We start from the raw sequence: 26017 nt of genomic DNA, 5'->3' as shown, positions 1-26017 counted from the left end.
ACATCATTTGGAGACTCGTGCGCAGAAGTGATCCGGGGCAACAGCCTCACTTCAGCTCTCATGACACCAGAAGAGGGGCCACTATCACTGGCGTGCACGCTCTGGGCTCCTGTCGCTCATTTGCATACACAGGAACAGAATCCCAGCGTGGAGAGGGGCAGGAAAAAGGCTCCAAGGTGGAAAGTGGGGCTCTGTGGCTGTTGGAAAGGCTCATGGGGGGGGGATTAGTGAGTAGTGAGCCTGCATGGAGGCTGTGTATAATCTCACATACATGCAGGTGTGACTAAATCTGTGTTTGCGTGTTTTGATGATCCTCTCGTGCACACGTGTCTGAACCCTCCTGGAACTGAGGGCTGAGATGGACTGATGTTGGGATTTAGGGGGGGGGGGGGGTTCACGCTCCGTGCACGGACCAAGGCGGATTAATTTCCCTTTCTGCAGCAGACGCTGACAAAACGGGGAGCCACGGCGGATTAAAAGAGGTGAATTTTAACGTGGGGTTTGTTTACACAGACGTAAGGTTTACTTCCAAATGGCAAACAGGTAAACTCCGCTTTTACAATGCGGGGATTATCCACCAAGAATAAAGGAAAGGGATCAAAAACAGAGAATTAGGGGGAAAAATGTAATTAACAAAAGCGCCATCATTTCATCATCAATGATGGCATTGTGTGTTCAAATAGAAGCCATCTTTAAATATAAATTTACTTTGAATCATCAGAACCATGACAGTTATTTTTATATACAATGAAGGTTTTTTAAAGCTAAGAATCTGACTGTTCTGTTACTTTTAACTTTCAGCTGTTCCTTCACTATAACACGCTTCACCTTTTGCAGATCTTTTTAAAAACGGGCTTTTTCTTTTTTTTTACGGCGTGTTGTGTTCTGCATCCTGATTGGCTGTTGACCACTGTCAATCAATCCCCTCCGTGTCGTGTCTTCAGCACAGAATGTGTAGAGCTTGACATATTCACATAAATCTCAGATCATGAGCAGAACTTTCTTGTTTCTTATTTTCCTGCCAAGGTTTGAAGTTTAAAGAGTTTAAACAAGAGAGAAAAGTGTGAAAAAGTTCATTTCTGTCTGAGAAAAGTGGATAAGTGTGGTGAGCGCTTTTGCATCTCAAATTTTTATAAAAAATATAGTTGATTATTATTTTTCCTTTATTGTAGATTATTTTTAGAACGTAACTTCCGCGATAAACCAGGAACACCTGTAATTGCCGAAGATGTTACTTAAACATTTGCAAATCTGTCAATCCTAATTGGTGCTTCTGTGCATCAAGACAAACGTTGGCCCCGCCCCTACAGAAACCCAAAACAGCCAGCATGTGGCGCTCAGAGATGTTGACCAATTAGACCCGACAACAGATGGGGCATCGCAGTCAGTGTGATGTCACCCATAGAACGGAGCCTTAATACCATCTCTGACTGAATAATCCGACGCCATTTTTATGGACGCCGCCATGTTGGAGGCAGACGTCATCAGTAAGCAGTGATTGGTCCGAGTCAGTCTGAGTCTGCGTTTCTATTGCAACCGTTTGGCCAATCAGGAGTGAGCTTGTTGGAAGGCCACACCCCAATCACTTAAAAGCATGGCCACGTGAAATCTGTCCAAGGTTTCGAACATTGGGAGGGGGGCATGCTCCACCTACTTTTATTGAGGGATCTTATTGGCCACTTCATAACTTGAACTACAGAAAAAAATATCTTTAAAAAATTAGGAAAAACGAAGGAAAAAATGAGAATAGATGTTTTGACAAATATAGAAACTGATTGATAGTCCTGACGTTGGTGCATGGGGAGTGGTCACACAGTCCAGTTCCCATATACAGTCAACAGGAATCTTTTTAACCTGATTTTTGTGGGAGGAGAAAAAAGGTTTTGTTTACACAAAATATTACTCCTACACAACACAAAAGGGCTGGTGTAAAATTAAAGAAGTTTATGTTTTTGTTCTAAACACATTTTCATTGGATAATGAAGCTTAACACTTTAGTTCAGTTGATCTGTGTGGCTTTTCCACAGCCAAACTCCACAGCAGATAAGAGAATAAAGGCAGTGAAATGGGAGAGCGGGCATTGAAGGAATGAGAGGATGAAATGATGTGTTAGACTGAGAAATGAAGGGGGAGAAAGGGGGAGATGGACGCCAGCTCAGGATAAACTGTCTGTTTAATGCACAGCCCATACGGCCTCTTTATCTCACCCACTCATTCGGCTTCTTTCTTTCTCCCTCATCCACATGCAGGTCAGCCGCGAGACGCTGAAGGATAAAAAAAATAAAAAAGGAAAAAGGGACAGCTGCAGCATGCGGAGACAGATAGAGCGTCCTGCCCTCTTCTGCCAATCAGGCGCTTCCGTCAGACGCAGGCAGAGGCCTTTCCATTTAACCCGCCTATGTAAAAGGTTTTCTCAGAGGCCGTAAGGAGGTGAGTGCCGGGGACTAGATAAGGTTCTGCCGTCTGCCCGACGGGCCCTTCTGCAGGAGCAGTGGGGAGGAGGAGGCGAACGCGAGGAGTATCTCCTCATTACCTGAGGGGAGAGCTGTGGGTGGAGGCAGACACTGAGAGGAGGAAGGGGTGGAGCAACACGAGTGGTTACTTACTCGACCCTTAAGGCATATTCCGCTTACTTAAAGTAAATCCTTAAAAAGTGCATTTTACCATTGATGGTTTACCGTTAGTCATTTGACTCAAATGTGGTTCCCTGGAGTATCTGCACATCCTCAAACTGAAGGTCAGACCTCAAAGTCCTCCTCTGTTCTCAATGAAACCTGAAGTGGTTTGGTGACATCTCTGTTTCTGTGGTTTTTACTCAGCGCTCCTCTCCGGCATTAGCGCTCAGGTTGATGGAAAGTGGAGGATAATTTATTAAAAGCATCCAACAAGCTGCTTTTATCTGTGTCTGGTGCTGAAAGACCAGAGCGATGCTCGCTAAAGGACATGAAGATGATAAAAAAACCACAGCACACGTCATTAGACAGCTCAGCCTTTCCTTGAGTGCTGCTCCATCAACTCCACACGCTCCTCCACCTGTGCTCTTTTATTTCTTCTACATTTGGAAAACAGTCAGTGGTTTTGACATTTCCAATCCAGGAAAGAACACGGTGGGTTTCAGATTCCCTGCAGAAGCACTGATAAATCTTTAGGTTTTCTTTTCTTTTTATTACTAAAGTATCTTCAAAAATGAAGAAATCTTTTTATTTGATTCGTTTTACTAAAATAAATTGTGCCGTTTAAATCTTGTTCACTGAAAACTAATGGATTCTTAAACCCATGACTTTAACTTCTTTGTGCTCAACATCTTCCAAACTTTTCTCTAAATCAGTACAATGGAGAATTTCTTTGTCTCATTAAGAGCTAAGATCTAAAATTAAGGAGTTTTTTAATTAAATGAGTCCAAATCCATTTTGCTCCAAAGTCTTGACAGTAAAAAATAAAATTGATTAAAGATTCAAAAACCACAAATTTTACTGTAATTTTTGTGTCCAAGTTTTTTTTAAAGTTTAGTGAAGTTAGACTTGCATTCATTGTCAATATTTTAGAAACAAAAAATGTAATTTATGCTCAAAGAATAAGTGCTAGTTTTAGATTTTATTATTTAGTATTTATTAAGATTATTTTTGTCCTTCCCACTTATAGTTTTTGTCACTGTAATATAAATGAACTACATAAATGCACAAAAAATACAAAAACTTTGTTTAAAACTAAAAAAATTGTATTATTATGCTGTATAACATTCAGTCTGAATGTTACACAATTAGCTTTTTTGCTTATTTGACCCGTTTTGAATGTTTGTGTGGAACTCTTTGTTTCTAGATTTTTCTATTCTATTTTCTATTCTATTTTTATTCAATTTAACTTGCTACATGGACAGATCATTTTATTTTTTTAAAGTAATTTACATCCTAAGACCAGAGTTTTTTTCCTATTTGTGGCTGATCTCTTTTTGGAAAATGTGACCTTCTACACAAATTAGAAATTTTAATTTTCAATATTTGTCACCAGTGGCCAAAATATTAAAACTTTCATTTGTCATCCATCCTAGCATAAATAAACCATAGTAATGGCATATCAGTAGATTACAGAGTAACTGTCAGAAAAAAATAGTGTTCTGTACTTTTATTTGTGTGTACAAATTCATCAAATGTCCCTATTTTTTATTGAATTTGAAAGAAAGAAGAGCTGGAATATTAAAGTTAAATTTCTGCCTGAGCCCTCCATACTGTTAACCTTTCATGTAACTTTCTAAAGAATTAAAGCAGAGAAAAGCAGGAATCTTCATTGAGACGCACAGAGGCGATTCAAAAATGTCTGAGGCATCTGAAGAGTGGAGCATTTTAAAGACATGAGTTGGAGTTAAGAGAAATTCATCAAGGCAACAGAGCAGCTTCACCCTGTTTGGTTCTGACCTGGTTCTACCATCTCCGAGCTCTGCTGGGTTTGTGAACCACCAATAAAACGAAGGTCTTTGGTATTTATGAACTAACTCACTGACTGATGGACTCACTGGGGACTAAAGAATAGAGAAACCTGAGCGGCTGTCGTGGTTCTGGTTCGACCTCGAACAGCCGCGTTCTGAATGAGCTGTAGTTTTCTAACCGGGTTTTTAGCAGAGGATTGGTACAGCAGAAGAAAGCACCAGTCAGCTTCTCTAAATATAGTCCTGACATGAGATCATAAGTCTCATTACTTGAAGGAGATGACTTAAATTTGGAGGCTGAAACTCCGGCCAAAGTCTTTTATAACACCAAGCTTTTCAACCAAACGCTAAGAAAGCAGCTCTGCAGTTACCTTCAGTCTGTTCTTTACGTTTCCAGGAGACATTCACTCCTTTACTTTGATTGTTTAAGCTCCACTTCATTGGGAGACAAGGTTATGTCAGGAACTGTAACGAGAGAGTCCTTACCTTTTTTTCTAGTATTTCTAATTGCTCCTTATAAAAGGCGGACAACGTGGCGAGCTCCGCCTCCTTCCTCTCCAACTGTTTGGCCTAAAAAATAGAGGAAAAAAAGGTCAGAAAAAAAAGATTTAAAATATAAGGGGTGAAAAAAATCCTTCAAATTTCCCAAAAATGTTTATTTTACATTTTAATAAGACTGAAGGTCCTTTTCTGAATTAACAAATCTGTTGTCTGCACAGATGAACAAACATTCAAAGGACCAAACTCTACCAAATGATCAAATTAAACTGCAGATAGTTAAAACAAACATCTAAAATAGCTTAAGCACATTAAAATGACCACTACAGATGAAGATTATCAGAGGATGTTTCTGGGTCTGTTTGTTTTTCAGACTCCTGCTGAAAATCAAGTTCAGTTAAAATAAAATTTAGATGCAGACTAAATGTGTGTCTTCCTATTGTCTAAATATGGACGTAAATGGAAGAAAGTGATGAAACAAAAAAAGTACAAGATGATGGCTTAAACATACAACAATCTTGGAATATTTGGTTGGATGTGAACATGCAACGAAACTTACAAGACTACTGTGGGGTCATGACCCTGCACAGCTGTGGCAGGGGTCGAAATGGCGCCGTTGGCGTTAGGATGAGGTGATAGCTTTTAATAAGCCCTCTGAGCCAAGCTTTGACAGGAAGCAAGGTGGCAAATTGGCCGCAGGAAGACCCAGAGTTTGGGCAAAGCAGCATGCAAGCAGAGGAAAACAGAAGGCAGATGTCAAAAAGAGGCACAGGGAAAAATAAAGCAGGCAGTTGAGCTGGAGAACAGACATTGCCATGCACTGGGAAAAAGAGGTAAAACAAAAGAATCATCCATCCATCCATCCATCCATCTTCCTCCGCTTTTCCGGGACCGGGTCACGGGGGCAGCAGTCTAAGCAGAGATGCCCATGCTTCCCTCGCCCCAGCCACTTCCTCCAGCTCCTCTGGGGGGACCCCGGAGCGTTCCCAGGCCAGCCAAGAGACATAGTCTCTCCAGCGTGTCCTGGGTCTTCCCCAGGGCCTCCGCCCAGTGGGACATGCCCGGCACACCTCTCCAGGGAGGCGTCCAGGAGGCATCCGGACTAGATGCCCCAGCCACCTCAACTGGCTCCTTTCGATGTGGAGGAGAAGCAGTTCTACTCCGAGCTCTCCGCGGGTGACCGAGCTTCTCACCCTATCTCTAAGGGAGCGCCCAGCCACCCTGCGGAGGAAGCTCATTTTGAGCCGCTTGTATTCGTGACCTCGTTCTTTGGGTCATGACCCAGAGCTCATGACCTTAGGTGAGTATTGGAACGAAGATCGACCGGTAAATTGAGAGCTTTGCTTTTTGGCTCAGCTCTCTCTTCACCACAACGGACCAATACAGCGACCGCATAACTACGGACGCCGCTCCGATCCACCTGTCAATCTCACGCTCCGGTCTTCCCTCACTCGTGAACAAGACGCCAAGGTATTTAAACTCCTCCACCTGGGGCAGGGACACTCCACCCACCGAGAGATGGCAAACTACCTTTCTCCGGTCGAGAACCATGGCCTCAGATTTAGCGGTGCTGACCCTCATCCCAGCCGCTTCACACTCAAGAATCAATTCTTTGCAAAGTCTGGACAGAGATGAAATGTGACTACAGAGAAAAGACTGCTTTAAAAGTATGAATGTTAGGTCTATGGTCACATATTTCATAAAATGCCACCACCACATGATGACTTAAATGCAAATTTGGCAGGTTCCCGCAAAGCGGCATTTGTGATCGAGAGGTGGCAATCGCATTTTTACACAGCAAGCAGAGGTTTGAAGAAAAAGTTACAATTCGATGATTTGATGGCACTAGAAGGACTGTTGAGATGGACCGGGGGCCCGATTATGACCAGATGCCAATCTGGCAGTCCCAGCCACCGTGGTTCCAAATGGAGAGCCGGCACTGACGCTGCACAAACTCATCATGGTGTTGATGGCACCACAACAACTCTGAGATCTGCGTCTTGACAAATTGCGGTTGATGCTGAGAAGAATTTGAAGAAGACAGAACATTGTGCTGCTGCAATGATCATAGAAGAAGAGAAACTCGCACAAGAAGGGGGAAGAAGATGTTGTTGGGTGAGGCCGTGGTTGGTGCAGTGACTATACAGACAGTTTACATACCCCCGGGCTATCGGGTATATAAATGTCTCTGGACGGTGGCTGGTTGTATTTAATGTGGATGGGCCCCCCGTCCAGAGACATTTACACATTGTCCAATCAGAGCTGCTGCTGACCGATCCGGCTGCCACCGGCTTGGAGCCACCCAGTTTCGAAATGGTTTACCCTAGAAATGATGTCAAGTTTACAGGCAACAACGGTCAAAGTGTGACGTTTTGTCAACCTCTAGTTTGTTTTTGACCAATTTAATGCCAGATTGTACAGAACTGTAGGCATCTTGGCTGAAAAAAATGAGGAAATAGGCCAGGAAAGAGCCAGTAACATTCCTCTAGATGTTAGGATTTGATAGTTAAAAATCAGCTCAAAAAAACTTTCAGTGGAGTTTGGATACATAAAATACATACATAAAATAACCGCAGCACAGATTTGTAGATCTTAAATGTAACCACAGACGTGAAGAAGACTTTTTTTCCAAACAGACTTAATTGTAAAAAGCTAAATTTAAAGACCCACTCTAATGAAAAAGATGTTTTTAACATCATCTTGCTGCATTTTTCTGATGATGGACATGTATAGAGCAAAATTAACATTAAAACGGCATTTCGGAGTATTTCTTTATTCAAATCATTGTGAATCAGGAGCAGATGAAAAAATGCCCTTGAAAAAAATTGTATTTGTGACGTAGAAAATACGCTTGGTGGGCCACAATGCATCTGGGATCTGGATCTAAGCTGTACGGCTGAATAGCTCCAGTATTGCTCACCATTTTTGTTGCACCGCTAATGTTAGGTTGGGGGTTGTGAGGGGCTGTAAGCTAGCTGGAAAGAGCATAAACAAAGGGATGATGGTAAATGAAGGCAAATTTCTAATGAACTCCACCCGCTCTGCAGAAACTATGTACTGGAAAACTACATAGGTTTTTTAATTTTGGATCAAAACAGCATAAACATAAATAAAAGACCACTGGGAACCCTTTAAATCAAAAGATGATCAGAGTAGGTTTTTAGGTTCCTTTTTTTAACACGGAGTCAGAGGAAACTTGTTCCCTTTCTAAATCAGCCCCCAGTGGTCATTTGAGGAACTGCAACATTTGGTAATTCTGGGTTAAATTGGGGAACAGAAGGCCGAAGTTTGGTTTAAAACGGAATCAGAGTCCTGTCATTGGTCATGACAAGTCTGTGATGTCACATTAGAAACGATTGAATAATAGATTTTCTGTGTGTTTCTTTAAAAAGAAATGGAAAAAAAGTAAAACACATAAAAGGAGGAAGTAAGAAAATAGAGAAAAAGTGTGTCAAGTCAAAAGCCGTCAAGTCATGGCATGGCTTTTTATCTTCACAGGATCATCTCTCACTTTAACATGAAAGTGATCTTTTTTGTTTGACCTCATTGAGAAGACAAAAATGACAAAGATGGAACTAAGAATGAAAAGAAAAAGTACAAAGGTGAAACAGAAGATATGTAAGAATAACAGCAAGAACGTCTGTTTATTTATGAAGAGCTGTGTTTGGTGATGATGGCAAAACTTGATTTTCTGAAATCAGCTGATAGTTGGAGTTTAAGTTCCATTCTGTCACGCACATACCCAGCCGTGCTGACAAAGTGAGGAACCGCCCCTTCCAGGAAGAGTCTTCGCTGCCAGCTCCGCCCCCAGGCAAACAAACACGCCCACTTTCTCCGCGGTGCTAATGGAGATCGGCTTAACGCTTTCCTTTTTTGTGCACAATTTGCACATCCATCTATGCAAAAGTTTGCTTGTTGTTGGTTTTCCTGGGTGAAACGCAGACACGCTGCCAATGCCGGCTCTGTTGGCGTCATGAAATTGGCGGGAAACCCACAAGGAGCAAAAGGCGGAGCCTCATTGATAGAGTGATCTAACTTCTGGGTACAAAATGAGCTGCGAAAATAACTCATATTTCATTCAAAAAAATCTTCGTTAGTGTGCCAAAAGTAACATGTCATCACTCTGAAAGGCTTAAGAATAGCATGATAAAGGCCCTTTAGAGGCAAAGAGGGATGAAGGTGATGATGATGGAGCTCATTGATGAATGGACGGAACTCATAAACACATACAACTCAAAGCAGAATGAGTTAAGTGTGAATCCGGCACAGCTACAGCACTATGATCATGACATGGGGGGGTCTATGAAAGTGGCAGCAGGAGGAGGCAATGGGACCTGAATTTATGTAGCGCTGAAATGAAACACGTGCACACAGTGTGTCACGGTGTAATGATAACTGATTACTGTACATCAGAGAGTGATCTAGATCAGTTAGAAAAACATTTTCCGTGACTGATCCACTGATTATCTGTGCATTTTACTCATGTGACAGATTCGGTAGTGCAAGCACACACTTTAACTGATTGACATTGCATTTATTTTAATCCAGTGTAATCTTAGCCTCACTTAGCAGATGCACACAAACCCCAAAAGCACATCTGCAAACTCCTAGCCTGCACTGGCTGCACTTTTCTTTGAACAGCGGCTTTCTGATGCTTTGAGGATGTGTGTTTGCATGTAAAATCACCTTTGCTAGAGGCCCGGATGATGTGTAATTTTCTAGCTGAATACCTCTGAAAGTGTTGTTGTGTGGAATGGCAGTGGCAGCACACTTGCAGCCTTGCTTTAAAGCACTGTGAAAACATGACATTTGAATAGAAAGGAGACACGGAGAGAAAGGGGAGAAGCCAGACTAAGGTAATAGAATTGCTGCTTACCCATGCATCCAAATCTGCTGGCTGGGAAAGAAAGAAGGGGCCGAGGTTAGAGCTGCGGCAGAGTCCAGAGAAGGAAAAGCTAGGGAATCAGGGTCTGACAGACCATCAGTGACTCAGTTACCCTTTATTTGATCTACTTCAAATGTTACTTGTTAGAAACACAAGGTAGTACTCCAAGTGTGATGTTCAGGCTGATCTTCATCACAGAACCTTTTGTTAGAGCCTTAATCACATGCACCTGTACAGGGGAAACCTGTAAGGGGGTTCCGGTTTTTTTGGGTAGTCTAAACCCGTGGAGGGCCATAGAGAGGAGATGTGTCTTGCTCGTTTCCTTGAGGCAGGTAAGTTCACCTCAAGGGATGTCATGAAGATGGAAGGTACCATTGTCATGCGTGTGGTAGGTGTATCAGGAAGTATTTGTAAGGGTTTATGGAAGTTCTACGCACTTATGTCATTATCATAATGTACCCTTATAGTACACACTAGTAAGGTGCAAGTGCTGGCTCCCTACACGGGGCGCGCACGTGATACGCAAGTCCCTGAAGGACACCCGTGCACTTTGATTGTCTAAATACCTACTTTCTAACATCACTTGAACAGCAGTAGCAGGGTCCTTTAGGAGTGCGCACGATTTGAGGAGTTGCACATGGCCGAGTTCCCCCTTAGTTACTCTTTCATGTTGTATAAGAGCTTGCTAAGACCCGGTTCAGTAGTTTTTTCCAGCCACAGTATGACTTTTGGTCCTTCGAATCCTTGAACTTTCAAGATATTCCAGGATTTTTGCCTTCATTGAAATGCATGGGGAATCCTTGGTGCAGAAGGTCGCTGGTTGGAGACCCGGCATTTTCCACAAAAATATCTTTTTTGTTATTGTGCTGTTTTCACTTTATGTATGCTCAACTTTGATCATTTCCTTCTCTTTTTTTGCCAATTATTAGCCTCTAAGTTTCCTTTGTATTCAACAAAAAAAAAAAACACAGGAATAGAAAACTCGGTTGTTTCTTCTTCCACGTTTACACTTTCACAGCCGTATAAACTGAGAATATTTCTCAACCATATCCAGGCTTTAGTGCATTCATAAAAGGTAGTGCCACATGTTTTCTGAATCTCAACACTGTTATTTCCTGACATTATCGTAAAACATAAGAGCACTCACTGCAGTGTATTGCTTGTAGGACAGAACCACTCCATGCGTTTTGGGCCAGAAGCGAGGAAGAACATCTTCGATCGAAGCTCACATCATCATTTACAGACGTGCTTAACACTGACTCTAGAACGCAAACATCCAACGCCGCAGAGCCACATATGCCTAGCTAGCATTAAGCGGAAGGACATTCAGAAAGACGCGCAGACTGGTCCGAACTACTGCTCCCCGTCTGGTATTGAACAAACAGCTGAGGGGGACAGATCAAAGCAGTGGGTGGCTCTAATGTTGCCACGCCTCATAAAAAAACACCATCAAGTTAAATGAGGTGAACTCACAAAGCCGGCTGATGCAGGCCGAGTATGTGAGGTTTTGGGTAATGTGTGCGATGGATACAGTCAACACCATCTGTTAAACCTCCCTGCTCTTCAGTGGCATGAAAGTCTAACTGGGACTTTGTGAGAACATGTGGACCCCCCCCAGCACACAAAATGCTCACAGCAGTGAAGAGGCTCTACTGCCAAAGATAAGAGACTTTAGAAATGACATGAGGGGGGCATGTTTTTGCAGACATGAAGATAAACCCGCACCCTTGTGAGAGTTACCCGTGTGAGTCCATGGACCTAAACAAAAGTTCAATGGGGTTAATTCAGGACTACCGTCACACCACTCCATCCTCCCCACTCCCAACCTCTAGATGTTGTCTGTATGATTTCAGGTTCTGGAGGGTCTTCACCGGACGAATAAGTTTTTGAGACTGCGCTCAACAGTGAGAAACCTCGTCATCGATAATCTGGATACTGTGCTGCCCCACACCATCATACCTCCTCCACCAAAACCTACTTCTTCCCCAAGCGTCCTCCACGTGTTCAGGGTCAGATGCCAACATCGGCATTGTGTCTGATCATAAATGTCAGTCAAAGTGGCACGATACTTGAGGCAAACACAAGCAGACCACTGAAACCGGACTCCAGCTCACAGGCCCTGCCAATCATACATAAATCTGATTTACAGTCATTTTTGTACCTCACCAATAACCAAAGGAAAACAGATTTTCCAATTGGTCGTATGCATTGCATGTAGAGATTTTTTTCTCTTCTTCGAATTGAATAGTTTCAACATAGGATTTGATCAAATGAGGCACATTTTATGAATCTTCTACAAATGCAAATGTGATTAAATCTCAATTAGCCTTCTGCCCCCTTAAAATTACATTTAGTCTCCACAAAAAAGTCGTTTTGAAACCATTTAAAAAGGCACATAAATGTTCTTTTTGGAATTATTTGAAAAGAGTTTAGAATCGTTCATGCATGTCAGGTGAACGAAGAACCTACAATACATGTTTTTAGGGGGGAACAGGGCCAAACACTGATCTGCACAGAGACGTGAGCCACCCTTCAGTATAAACTCCTCTTTCATGGATCTCAATCCGTTCAATTATTCAAGCTCGTGTGTTTACCGTGTGGGTCACCAGATGCAGCAGCTTGGCAACGCTTCATGCTTGATTTAGACTTAAAACCTTCGCCGTCCAACAACAACAACATGGCCTGTCGGTGGGCTTGTTTTATTACTTTTTTGTTTTTTTGGAGGGGGGGTGAAAAAAAGAAAACCATGTGAGCGCGCACGTGTGCGGTTGTGCTCGCCTGACAGGATGAGACCTTTCAGTCTCCGAAACAACCTCAGAGGATGAGAAGCGCTTCCTTGGAAATCAATTATGTAAATACAAAATTATGCAAATGGGACATTTAAATAAATCTGTGTATTTGGGGAGAAAAAGATTTTCGGTGTTGTTTCATACTTGGACTCCAGAGCAAAAAGAGGGGGGGGGTAAAATTAGGATTAGTCTAGTGAATGTCACTGGCAGACACTCTGTAGAGTTAAAGTCCTGATTTAGTTTTTTAATTAGGAGGAAGGAGGTGAGGAGGAAGAGGGAGCGATCCAAACGCAGACAGAGAGGAGAAAATAACATCGGACTCACTGACAGCATTCCTCATGTCGCTGCTCGACAGGAATGGATAAGGTGGGAACATTCATCATGTGTGACAGTAATAAACACAACTGGAACCGCTGAGTGCCCCCCCCCCTCCTTCCCTAAAGCTCCTGTTTGGTCAATACTGCTGTTTGCCATAAACTCTACTTTGAATTGATCCCCAAACTCAGTTGTAAAAGGAACACCGCATTGCCAGTGGGAGCTTTTGAGGCTCATTAATTCAGAAACCAAACGAAGGTCTGGAAACGCAGTGATGAGGATGTGTGGAGTAAAGCTGCTGAACTCCACTCATTACAGATGAGAAACTCTCCCAATTATGACACGCCCCTTTACTGCAAAAAAATAATGCTAAAACCAGCTGTGCTGTGTGCTTTTCTGACATGCTTCCTGCAGCACATCCCTGTACATGCAATGTAATCGATCAGCATGCTGCCATATGAGCACGGGTTTGGATGAGGTTGACTTCAAATAGTTTACAAGTAAAATCCCCCAAAACACAAAGCCCTGTTAGCCGTGACAACGGGCTTTAATGTTTAGTTTACCTAAATCATTATCTCATCAACTAAAACAACGTTACAAGAGATACTGATGTCATTGTTTTTGTCTAACAATGATGCATTCTGGTCATAACAAAGCAGAATAAACCATTTTTTAGTGTGAAGGTTTTTGCTTTTGGTATTTATGTTTAAAAAAAAAGTTTTTAGCATGTTATGCACTTTGTGTTACATATAAAGTGCTTTATACGCAAATGTTGATTTGATGACAGTTAGATTGCGATAAATAAAATGTGTTACATTGATAAGAAACCAAATATACAGAGATTTTTAGTTAAATATTGAAAAATGTGAAGTGAGATGGTACTTAAAGAACCAGCTGAGTGGAATAAATGGATTCGCAGATGGAAAAATAGAACCAAACAGGAAGACTTCCACGTTTTCATTCAACTAAAATCCAACAGTTAGGATTTGATGAAGCAAAAAGAACAAAAACTCCAGATTTTACAGACCTGCCAACACAGATCGGGAAGAAAGTGAAAGAGACAGATTGGAACACAAGGTGAGAACAGAAACTGGCTTCAGTACTGGGATGTATTCAACTGGAAAAAATAAAACAAAATAGTTCTTATTTCAATTAAACTCAGTTGATTTTGCTTTGACACAAAAGCAACTATTTAAAAAAAAACTCTACAAAAAAGTTAACAGCTTCTTAACTTAATAACACTACACAAAAAATGTTTTTATAGGGAGAGTATTAGAGATAAAACTTTATCTTTAATTCACAGTGGAATTTTAACATTTTTAAGTATTTATTTTTTTAAATCTGCGACAGGACAGGTGCGGCGCTGGATTTGTGTGCAGCTTTGTACGTCTGCTCTGCATACATCCAAACCTCCCAACCCGGCGAGCTCTGCTCGTCAGCATTTGCCGCTGCTCGGGGCGGCGGGGGGGCTGTGGGGGAGCGCACAAAGGGGCTTAACATGCAGAAAAGATGTCAAGTCTGTGATAACACCGCCTGATAGCGGCACAAATGTGTAAATGTGTGTCTAAATCATTGCAGCTCGCATGTGTGTGTGTGTGTGTGTGTGTATGTGTGTGTGGGTGTGGGTGTGTGTGTGTGTGTGTGTGTGTGTGTGTTCACCGTGAACCGTCACTGAGACAGTCAAAGAGTCACCGCTATGCTCAGAAAAAGCTTCATCTCCTTTACACCAGATGCTTATCTTGTTTTATTTAGTTGCTTATTGCTTTAGTTTTTAGCTCTTTTCATTTTTTAAAGAAATCAGAATGCTTATACTTTTAATGTTTATTTCAAACTTTACATTTTTCATTCTCGATGACAAAATGAATGGTTAAAGCGTCAAATTTCTCCAAAACATGGTTCTCAATAAAGACCCACTCTGATGAAAACGGTGTTTCTAACATGTTCTGGTGGCATTTTTCTGATGATGAAGGACAAATATAAACAAAGTGAAGATTAAAATGGAATTTTTGAGAATTTTTTCTTTTATTTTAATTGCTGTGAATCAGGCGCCGAAGAAAAAAAAGGCCGTTTGAAAAAGAGCCATTTGTGACGTATACTGTAACACAACACTTCCCCGCTCCACTCTGTTCCTCTCAGCAATGGGGGAGATCCACATTAATGGTCCCACCCACAACTCAGAGATGGATTTCTAATGAACTCCTGCCGCTCTGCAGAAACTAAGTCCTAGAAAACGACACAGATGTTTTGATTTTGGCTAAAAACAGGACCTCTGGGAACACTTTGAAGATAAATCAAAAGACAACGGGTGTGGGAATTGAATGAAAATGCTATTGGAGTGGGATACTTTTCATTTCTTCACATAGAACGGAAACACGGAAATGCGTCTTTAAGAACTTAGCAAACTTTAAAAGACAAAATCTTTATTTGTACGTCTTTTTTAAATAATTGAATCAGAAATGTTACCATTTTGCAATCACCTGAACAGCGATTTTTAGCAGCTTTTGCAGACAATATTCTGATTCAAGCTTCAACTGTTTCAGCTGTTTTCATCTTCTCAAGAAAATCTAGCACCAAGCCATCTCCATGTTTCCACCAAAACCTTCATATTAGCTTAAACTTCAATCATCCTCATCTATCAGAATCCGTGCATTTTTGCAGGAATACAGATGTTCAGTTAGATTTCAAATGTGTTGATTACTAGTTGGATTGCCATCACCATAATCCCAGAGATTAGCCAATTCAATAGAAGCATGATAGATTGCGCAGGTTAGGAAGTGTCTGAAAAAAAGAACGGATGTGTGTGAAGTTCTGACAGGGGGCTGGTGTTTGAAGGGTGCTGCATGTTGGGTTGAAGCGCGGCCTTTGGTCTCTTATCGGCGTCTTCAGCGCAGCAGCAGCTGCGAGCTGCATGTGTGGCCTCAACAGCTGCGGCCTCACGGCGTGTCATCTCAGGTCCGGCTTTAATGAATGTGGGGATTTTGGCCTGGGTTTTCCATCATCGTTCTGCCGGACAGTGACAACAGCTTCCCTCTGACTCATCCCTCACACGTGCACGCGTGTGCACACACACAGACACACACACACAGTGTAGAAAGATAAAAAGAAGAGACGGAAGAAGAAAAAATCTAGAGGAAGGAAACATGTTGCCCAGCAGCACAACACCAAGTCATCCCACATCTTCTACTTTGAGCTTAAGATGTTTCAACACTGCCATCTAGTGACCAGTCCAAGGATTTATTAGTTTCAAACTGCACATTTACTTTAAAGTCCCCTATGTAAAAAAATGTTCATGTATAAAAACATTCCCCGGGGATGTTTTAATTATGATTATGACGTTTTTAACCAACATCCCACAACCTAAATGTCTTAAAAAGCCAAATTTCATGTTTACCTGAACCCGTCTCCTTTTGGAAAGTTCAATAGAAATTTGCCTCCTTCTGCTGCATGAGAAGGGGGCGGAGCAGAGAGCTTGTGGCCCACCCATAGCATTTTCCGACATAACAAATAAGATCTTTTTTTTAAACAGCATCTATTTGTTTGCTACAATGTAAAGATATACTAAGAATTAAATTTTAAGCCTAATTTTCTATATACATGTCCTCCATCATCAGAAAAATGATAAAAAACACAATTTTTAAACAAGTAGGTCTTTAAAGGTCAATTTTTTATTTTTTTTTATTGGTAGCTGTGTTTGTCAGATCTGTTTTTTCAAGTGTTTGTTGTTTTGTTTTGTTGTTCTGTTGTCTCACTTAAATAAATAAATACATTTAAAAAAAAAAAGGTCAATTTTTTAACTCTAAATTCAAAATTATTTTAAACATCTAGTCATAACAATTCTGGATTTCTTGGTTTTAATTTGACATAAATGTCTGCCTTTAGGTGTTTTTCCTATTTGTGGGGTTAATTAAAGAAATGCAGCGTCAATAATTGGATTCAGCTGAATAAACATGCATTTTATTGGCAAAAATGTATTTAAAAGAAAAAAAAAGAAAAGAAAACACCTTTCTTTCCACAGCTCCATTAGCTTCAAGCAGGTCTTTGTTCCAGCCTGCACGCATGTGCTTAGCGTGTGATACCTCTGCATACTAATGCCTTCGTAGTTTTTCACAGGGACAACACTTGTGGAGGTGAAAAGAAAAAGACTGGAGGAAAAACAAACACAGGAAGTGCGAAAATGGAGAGGGAAAGAGGTGTTAAAGTGCTGTGACATTTCATTTCGTCTGCACCTTCCTTCGAGTGTTAAATGTGGTCTTGTGACAAGATAAGACCATATTGCAAAAAAGCTGTGCGCGATCGCACCTTTCCAGGTAGAGTGACAGGTCGGACACAAGAATAGTAGAAATTGTGCCAAAGATGGAAAAGTACACGATGGACGGAGACTTTACATTCAAATGATTTCTTTTGAAAAGATTTCTGAAACAAAAACCAATTTGATCATAAAATTATAAACTTGATGTAAACGCAGGAAAAACTGCAAAGCTCAAAAGGGTATTTAGGTGCAGAGAGAGTAGGACTTTTATTTCTGTATATTTGCATTCTGGAGAACATGTCAGTGTAAATTGGTTAATGAGCTTTCTTCCCATTGTAGTCGATCCATCGTAGGCCTTAGTCACAACTGTCCTTACGGGTGGACACAAGTTGTCTGCAGGTGAGAAAAGGGCAAACCTGTACAGGGCACGGAGGTGGTCGTCACGAAACATCAAGGTCGTGAACCGCTCGGTGCACATTTCTTTCTACGGGCATGATGCGGGCGACAGGTCGTAGAGAACACTTATACAACACGTAAGGTTAAGTAAGGGTGAAGTAGGCGATAAGGAGGCGTGTGTCCCACAAATTTCACCCCAAATCCTGCAACCTCTGCAAGGACCCTGTTAGTCCTGTTCATGTGATGTTAGAAATGAGGACATCAGACCATCAGGGTGTAGTTGGTGTGGACATCCTACGCGCATCCTATGGGGCTCTTGCATATCACTTGCACACCACGTACGCTTACCATTCGCGAGCAGCCAGTAAGGAACCAGGAACCAGTACTCACACCTTACTAAACACTAGAGTGTGCCTTAAGGGTGAACTACGACAACATCACCTGTAGGGCATAACTTCTACCCTCCTTACAAATACTTATTGAAACAGCCACCACACATACGACAATGGTACGTTCCGTTTTCATGACGTCCCCTTAAGATGGCCGTACGATCCTAAAGACACACCTGTGCTTCCCTTACGGTGCAACCACAGCAAAGACCCTCCACGAGCCGGACAAATCAAAAACCAGCTGCGCCCCTGCGGGTCAACGCCCACTTACAGGGGAATGTGACTGAAGCTTTAGTCGTTTCTGCTTGAATAACAGGGCGGTCGTGGTGCAGAGGTGAGGCCGTCGACCTAGACCCACCTTGCCCGTTCATGTGTTGAAGTGTCCTTGGGGGAGACACTGAACCCCACATTGTTCCTTGTGGTTATAGTTGGGCGCAAGAGTTTAACAGCGGAGCCGCCATCAGTGTGTGTGTGTGTGTGTGGGTGAATGGGACCGTGATTGCAAAGCACTTTGGACCTTCTAAGGCTGGGGCGTCAAACGATATGCACCATTTAACCTTTTCATATAGTGTCTTCTTCTGTTATATTCTTTCGTTACAGCCACGTCAGCTCCGCACACAAGACAACAAGTCTATCCTTTATATTCGTGAACAGATAATCTGCCCCCCACCCGTCTTGAAAGCTCCTGATGTCCATCTTTTGTTTGGTCATTTTTGTGGAGGATGAAACTAATTTGTCCGATGTGACTGGAGCATGGCTGTCAATGACTGTCAACAGAAAAAAGGAGCGCTTGCCGGTTTTGACTTCACGCCAACATACTAGCAAAGCATTGTGGGATTTGTAGTATTAGCAGTATTAGCGGTATAGAATATATACACGTGTTCTGAGAGGTCGTAAAGATTCATATACACCATATTATTATAAACAAAATCCAAAACAGGCATGGCCAATAATATTGGTCCTATAGTGACTATGGTCATCTTTTACTTATAGCTCTCATCAAAGTATAACTGATGATTATATTGCTTTTGTGTATTATTTCTACTTAATTGCTTGAAATAAACCATTTCAAATCAAATTAAATCAAAGCATTTTTGCTTGAAAATACTAGGGGTGTGTATTGGCAAGAGTTTGACGATAAGATACGTATCCAGATATTGTACCGCAACACGTTTTCTTTCTTTTTTCTTTCTTTTTAAAGTATGACTTAAAAAAAACTCTACCTGAATTTCAATAAGTCTTCCATTGTAATAAAATTTTAAAATTCAGTTTAATTAATAATCACAATGTTAAGCCCTGCAACTGTATCTCATATATCAGTTGCTTTTACCCAAGCAATATTCATAGTGCTTTTATTTTGGTAACGAAAACTATATAAAGGGAACAGTCACACAACAACATATATTGCTGTATAAGAAACAGCAAAACAATTTTACTCAAGAGAAATTCTCTCTCTTCTGTGCCACAAAAGCCAGCCAATCACAGACATGGACATGAAGGTTGATGCTGGTTGGTCAGAAATTCTTCCAAAATGATTAAGGTTGTGTCTGAATTCTTTCCCTACTCACTATATAGTGCAATATTTAAAGTTTAAAACAGTAATTGTTGCCTTCAGAATGAATAATGGCACATAAATCAAAAGATGAACCGCGATATAGCGAGGGACCCTGTAGAATTATATGCCATTTAAAACATTTAAATTATGGTTCTATACTAGTTTTAAATTGATCTTCTATTCTCCATGAATGCAAAATTAAATATTTAAATATTAGATGCTGGTATTTGCAGACATGAATTTGGATTTATTAGCATATAAAATCCCACGTTATGATTCTTGATCAAAATATTAGTGAAGAAAAACAAATATAAAAAGTTACTGCAATACTAAAACTCTGAACTCAAGCCGGTACTTCTAAAGAGTTTGCAGGGATGCTGCAAACTCACATGCAGGCGAGCCCCTGTCGAAGACATCAGCGCTACAGAAGGAGCCAATGACTCATGCGAGTGATGGTGACAGGCAGCCGGAGGCAGGGCCGCTCGACTGTTCGACACCCCCTCACCTCTTCCTCACCCGTGCACAGACGGCCTGCTGGGTAGACCAGAGCGCATGTGATGGAGCAGGCCTGGGAGGAGGCGCGTGTTCGTCCAGCTCCCAGCCGTGCTGCTGCCAGTGAACGCAGCACGGATAGAAAACGCTGCAAAAGGGGAAGCCCACCTGCGAGGCAGAGAAAATTGTTGCTGAAGGAGCTTTCTGAACCAGGGCCGACTCGCGCTCTCTCAGCAGATGAGCCACAGCAAAACGGGGACCCTGCCGTTTTTGATCTACAAAAGAAATTCCATGAGGTTGTACCTTTTTATTGTCTGTTCTCCATCCAGCCGAGAGATGATGAGCAGAAAAAAAAAAAGATGTGCTGCAAACCTGAGCAGACGGGTGAGAGCTGGATGAGAGAGACCCAAAGGAGTCAATGTTTGGTCACAAACACTTCAAACCTTTGAATCTCTAGAACCCCTCCACACCAGAGAGACTGTGAAGCTGATGGCCTGTCTGAGTTTGTACAGTTTCACCACAATTATGTTGGTTTAGAGAGTCTGTGAGCCAATTGGTACAGATGACAACCAGGCAGAGGAAAACTTAAGGAAAACCACTAATTTAAAAAAGGTCCTTCGTTTAGGAAGCAGCTTTAAAGAAAATTCAGATTTGTAATTATGTTTTGCACATGAAAAAGTCCTGCAGAAGGAAGCAGTTCAGATAAAATAAACTGCATCCACTGCTTGCCTTACAAATATCTGAGAATGAGAAACAAGTCTGTCATCCTCCACTCTCAAAATCAGTTTGTGAGCATTTGGGGTAATCCAAGAATAATCCCTGTTGTTACTCCTCAACTTCAATGCAAACCCCTCAAATTCCAGAGGTGTCCCACACCCTGTGGCACGATTGACCAATCACAGGTTGCGGTTTTCTGACATCAGAGTTCCCTCCAGAATAAAGCCATAATTTCTGCTGCCATGTCCTACTGAGGCAGGGACCAGTGAAAGCAGGGGTCTGCAACCCCTTAATGCTAAAAGAGCCGTCACAGAGGCTCACTTCAACGTTTAGAAAAATACATTTTCCTTACCTTTCAAAATAAAATACACCTCGTGTCAAATACTGAAATTCCTGCTGCAGCAAATTCACTTGAATAAAAAGCCAAACCAATCTATCGGTGTGTTTTTGTGCACCTTCGTCCTTTTTCTCTTTCTATGATCAAATGTAAACATGACAACACTAGCAAACTGTTTTTTTGAGTCTTTACATGTAAAAAAATTCATATATTTCACTAACTTTGCATCTGAACCTGACAGTAGAAAAACCATCTTTTTGTTCAGTAATGTGAAATATTCAAATCTAAACATAAATGACAAAACTAACTAGAAGGAGATGCATTTCCAGAAGAAAATACTATATTGCTGAATGAAAATGAAACTTAAAGGGTAATAATTGGAAATAAATACTAATTAGGCCATAAATAAAATGAAAACAGCACAATAACAAAAAAATACGTTTGTGAAAAATGCAAGCGGGGTATCGAACCGGCGAGCTTCTGCACCAAAGATTCCCCATTTATATCAATGGAGGCAAAAATCCTGGAAATCCTGGAACATCTTGAAAATTCAAGGATTTGAAGGACCAAAAGTCACAGCTGGAAAAAACTGAAAGAACTGAACATTTGAATATTTTAATGGTTAAAATAGCTGGAAAATTGTAGAAGGAGTTAAGCGGCAAAAAAAATGGAGAAAGAAAGAGGAAAACAATAGGTTTAAATGCGTTGTAGCATTCGACCAATTAACTAAAACAAGTGAACCAAAAACTACAAACCCATTATTTATTCCAATCCTCCAAGAGAGAATAGTCTGAAAATGGTCATGTTTGTCTGAGAGAAGTGTTCATCGAGGGGTTTAAATGCCTTAAAGTCATGGTGTTATTGGAAAAATGAAGCCTAACAGATTTTGTTGCTACAGAAAAGAGGAAACGCTGGATACTAATTAAGACTGAACTTTTCCTTTGGTGTTTCTTGCTCTTGTATGGGTGGCAAGCATGCTACAATTGGTTTTCCTGGGATGAGCTTCTCAGCCAATCAAAATAAAGGGGGTATTAATGGAGTCTATGATGCCGTTTTTCTCCATTTCAGCATCGCGACAGAGAGAGTCCCCTTCAGATTCTCTGTACAAACATGGGCTGCAACTTCACAGCAGTAAAAGCTTCTTATTCTGTTATCTCTGATTTATTTCATTCATCGCACATAAACACACTGAGGAGCTTTTTTCATATGCACCAGAGGGCTTGAAAAAAAACACTCCAACGCCGAAAACAGACACGTCTGAACCGTTTTGCTCTCAGACACCTTACACCTTCCATGTACACAAACAAACCTAATGCACTGACAACAAATATTGACTTGAAATGATAGAAAAAGCAGAAAACAAGCTTTTAAGGTGGAGTGCTGAGCTTCTCATTGCACTGCAAACATTATTAAACGTCCAGAGCCTGTATCGCTGTAAACTGATCCGTCCTCAGTTTTCATTAAAACCGGCAGACACACCAAAAGAAATACACCAAATCAATTGGACAAAAACACGAGAAGAGCTGTGGGAAACCCACAAGCTTCACTGTCAGCTGCGCTGGCAAACAAACGACTCAGCAATGTGAGTGTTGCTTAGAAAACCTAAAAGTCAGAACACACGTTGATGATGAGGTCGGTCCTCTAATCGCCTCAAAACTGTTGGAGCAGCTCCAGCGATGACAGAAAAACCCAGAAAAATCGCAGAAATAACTTCAAGCTGACAACAGACACTCGAAGAAAATCTAGACAGAACCTCCGACCACGCAATGCCTGGAAATTTGTCACTCATGCTGCGATTTTCTAACTGTTCAAACTTGGAAAAAATATTCATTAAATAAATCATGGTTTAAAAAGGAATAGAATTATAGTTTTTATGTTGTTTTTATTTTGACGTGGGAGGTTTTTAAAAAATGTATTTTGATAAACTGGAGGAACAAACGTGACTTGAAATCATTTTTTGAACTTCAAAGTGAACCTTGGCTCAAAAAAGGCTGAAAAAGCCTCTTCGGATTTGGGGAACGCCTCTAAACGTGTTCTCTTGGGTTCTCAGCTGTTGACATTTCTGCAGGTTTTTACAACAATACAGATCCTGTTAGGACCCAGCTCTGCAATAAGAAGATACCTGACAGGACAATCTGGAGTAAACAAATTCAGGAAATGATTTCAAACACTTCATGAGCATTTAGAACTCCTCTCTGTCAGGGTTTTGATCAAAGTGACCGTGACAGCATCACTCACCAGCACCTTGGCTTTTTCTTGCTCGTGATGAGCCCTCCCTCTCTCCATGATGGCAGCGGCGCTGGAGTCCTTCAGGCCAGTGGCGGCGGAAACCTCCTTCTCCTTCTGGGCCAGTTTGGCCAGCTGCTCCTGCACCAAAGCCTGCTGATGCTCAAAGCTGAAGAAGATACAAACCATTAACCTTTGAGACAGCAGAATGTGTCAATTCTGTCAAAGTTGGTGCCCTCTAGTGGTGATTGGGGGGTAATGCACATGTAGAAATTAGCAGCCCGCTAATCTCTCCACTTTGTGGCGTGGCAGTAAACATAGGAATTCTACTTGGCTCCTAACAGGACATTGAAGAAACAAAAAAACAATTAAAGTAAAAAAAAAAAAGCACCATTTATTTATTTTTTTACTTCAACTGTTTCTCCAATGTCCCTTTAGGGGCTCCGTAGAATTAACCACAGTTTTTAAAAACTTTTTTTTTGCCAAAATTGAAGCCAAATCCAACATCTGTAACCACTTTCAATCCACTCAAAGAGCCAAACTTTCGCAGCCATCTTTATTGTCGTCTCTTTCTATGTAATCCTGAAAAAGCATTATTAGCCTTCATTCAACAGATGAAATCATAAACATGAGATGTGGAACAACAAAATTTCTAAAAACGACATCTTTTGTAACTTAAGGTCACCTACTTTTTGCGCATCTCCTCCTGGGCCTCCTTGGTGGAAACTCCTTCTGGATGAGCTCCTAAAATGTAGAAATGTATAAATATATATAAACAAAAATGTATTTTTAATTAAGGATTGACATCATTTAAGATAACTTAGCATATTTTATTTTATTTTTAAAATACAAGGCAGTACATTTTATCATCAAACACATAAATTGACACAAAACAGAATTGGTTTCAATGTTTTTAAATCCAGTAATTGCAAGAAAACAGCAGATAATCCAGAATTCAGATGCTTGATTTATTTGACATTTAACAACAGCAGGATCGAAGGTTGACATTACATTTACATATCATTTCTAAGACAAATGTACTATTTTAGTCAAACTTTAAGATAATTATACTCAGTAAATAAGCATAGTTGGACTGTTGTAAAATGTTCTTGTGCAGCCCCCCCCTCTACATACCTGGTTTTTGACCTTCGGGTGGAACTGATGGCGGCTTGGGCTTCCCAGACGCCTGGGCTTCCCTCATCCTGCGGCAGACATCTCCTGAAAGCTGGACAGAGAGGTGAAGGCTGAGCGACTCAACGGAGAAACAGCTTGTTTGTATCACAGATTTATTCCCGTTTGGTTGATTCTCTCTTCCTGACAGTAAATCCCTGTTGACCAAGTTTGGCCCTTGTGCCCAAAGAGGGCATCCCCAAGTTCACGTCCTCGCCTGGCGGCGCCGTGACGCCACAAATCGTAATCCCGCATCGCCGAAGCTCCTCCACCTCCATCAGAGACCATTTCCCAAGTTTAAGAGTAGAGAAGAGTGAAGCTGATGGCGGCAAAGTGATCGACTTGTGACTCGTTGGAGAGGATGTTGGAGCAGACCAGCATAAGGGGGAGGAGCCAGTTAAAGAAGTGTTTGGTTCCTCCACAGATCCTGAGGTTTCCTGTTGGTTGAACCGACTAAACTGGAGCGAGTGAGGGGGACGTCACCCACAGAAAAGGGTTTATTACCAACTCCAATGACATAAAATCAATGCACTCGCCATTTTTCACAATGCCACCATGTTGGAGCCGGACGACGTTGTCAATATTTCTATGGCAACCACTCTCTCTAATAAGGAATGAGCTCGTTGAAAGGCCACACCCCACCAACTTTCTTTAGAGGCATCTGATTGGTCAATTTAATAACTTCAGAAAAACTCACGAAAAAGAGGATTATGAAGAACGTGTTAAAAACTGGTTATTCTGACGGATAGGGTGACCTTTCGGCAAATACATTCAGGGGTCACCGCGGCAAATCAGCTGTCAGGGATTCGTGCAGGTGGATTGGAAGAATTCCTTTACAGCGGATACCCTTCCTGATACAATTCTGCATTTGATCCGGGCTAGGGACCGGCACAGGGGGGTTCCAAGACTTGGCCTCCCTTGTGGCTTGTCCACACTGGATGGAAGTCATTGTTGCACGTACTTTTTTTTAATACATACATTTAATATTAAACGTATGAGCCTCATCAACGAGATCAAAGAAGAAGATAAATATGCAGCAAGATGAGCCGTGATGATGCTGGCATGGTTTTCTATGCTTTCTAGGGCATCAGGACTCCAATGGCTACTAACGGAATTTAGCCAATCACAATCATGACATTGTTTGGGGCCGCACGACTTCTGACATTTGACCCTGGAGCCGGACTTTGGACATGCCTGAGATATACGACATAACAACAAGGCAGAACCAGCGCTCATGATCCCACAAAAGCGTGTTCCACAAACAGGACCATTCAGATTATGGTCAGGAGCTGTTCAGGTATCAAATAATCCATCAAACACAGATTAGCGTCCTTCAGATTATTTTAATCCTGTTCATTAGGTGGGTAGTTTACATGATGATTCCATCACAAACGTCAGGTGTTTCTTCCTCCAGAGAAACACGTGATGGCTCGGTTCAGTGGGGGCACGTGAGCGGTCCGGAGCTCACGTGCCCCCAACTAGTCCTGGCTCATCTGTGACCCAAAATGACCTTTAACCCTCCGAATCAGAGTAACCAGCACAGCTGAGGGACGTGACGTACCCGGACTCCTTCAAT

At 41.6% G+C, this 26017-nt stretch overlaps 1 protein-coding gene across 4 annotated transcripts in view; it reads right to left on the bottom strand.

Moving 5' to 3' along the window:
* LOC101174907 (MICOS complex subunit mic25a) overlaps positions 1–26017 on the bottom strand; it is a 56385-nt gene that overhangs the window by 30125 nt on the left and 243 nt on the right. Inside the window, exons 1-6 of one of the 4 annotated variants that reach the window (XM_011475600.3) lie at positions 26003–26017; positions 24406–24496; positions 23961–24015; positions 23284–23440; positions 9798–9818; positions 4910–4993 (exon numbers count right to left, since the gene is read on the bottom strand). The exon at positions 26003–26017 is cut by the window's right edge and continues 243 nt beyond it. In XM_011475600.3, the coding sequence (XP_011473902.2) occupies positions 4910–4993; positions 9798–9818; positions 23284–23440; positions 23961–24015; positions 24406–24496; positions 26003–26017 (423 nt within the window). The remainder of the gene's footprint in view (positions 1–4909; positions 4994–9797; positions 9819–23283; positions 23441–23960; positions 24016–24405; positions 24497–26002) is intronic. The other 3 variants (XM_011475601.3, XM_011475603.3, XM_011475602.3) reach the window with 3 other exon arrangements.

Source organism: Oryzias latipes, chromosome 5 (assembly GCF_002234675.1).
Source record: "Oryzias latipes chromosome 5, ASM223467v1".
Taxonomy (NCBI): domain Eukaryota; kingdom Metazoa; phylum Chordata; class Actinopteri; order Beloniformes; family Adrianichthyidae; genus Oryzias; species Oryzias latipes.
This window is presented reverse-complemented; position numbering and strand designations above follow the sequence as displayed.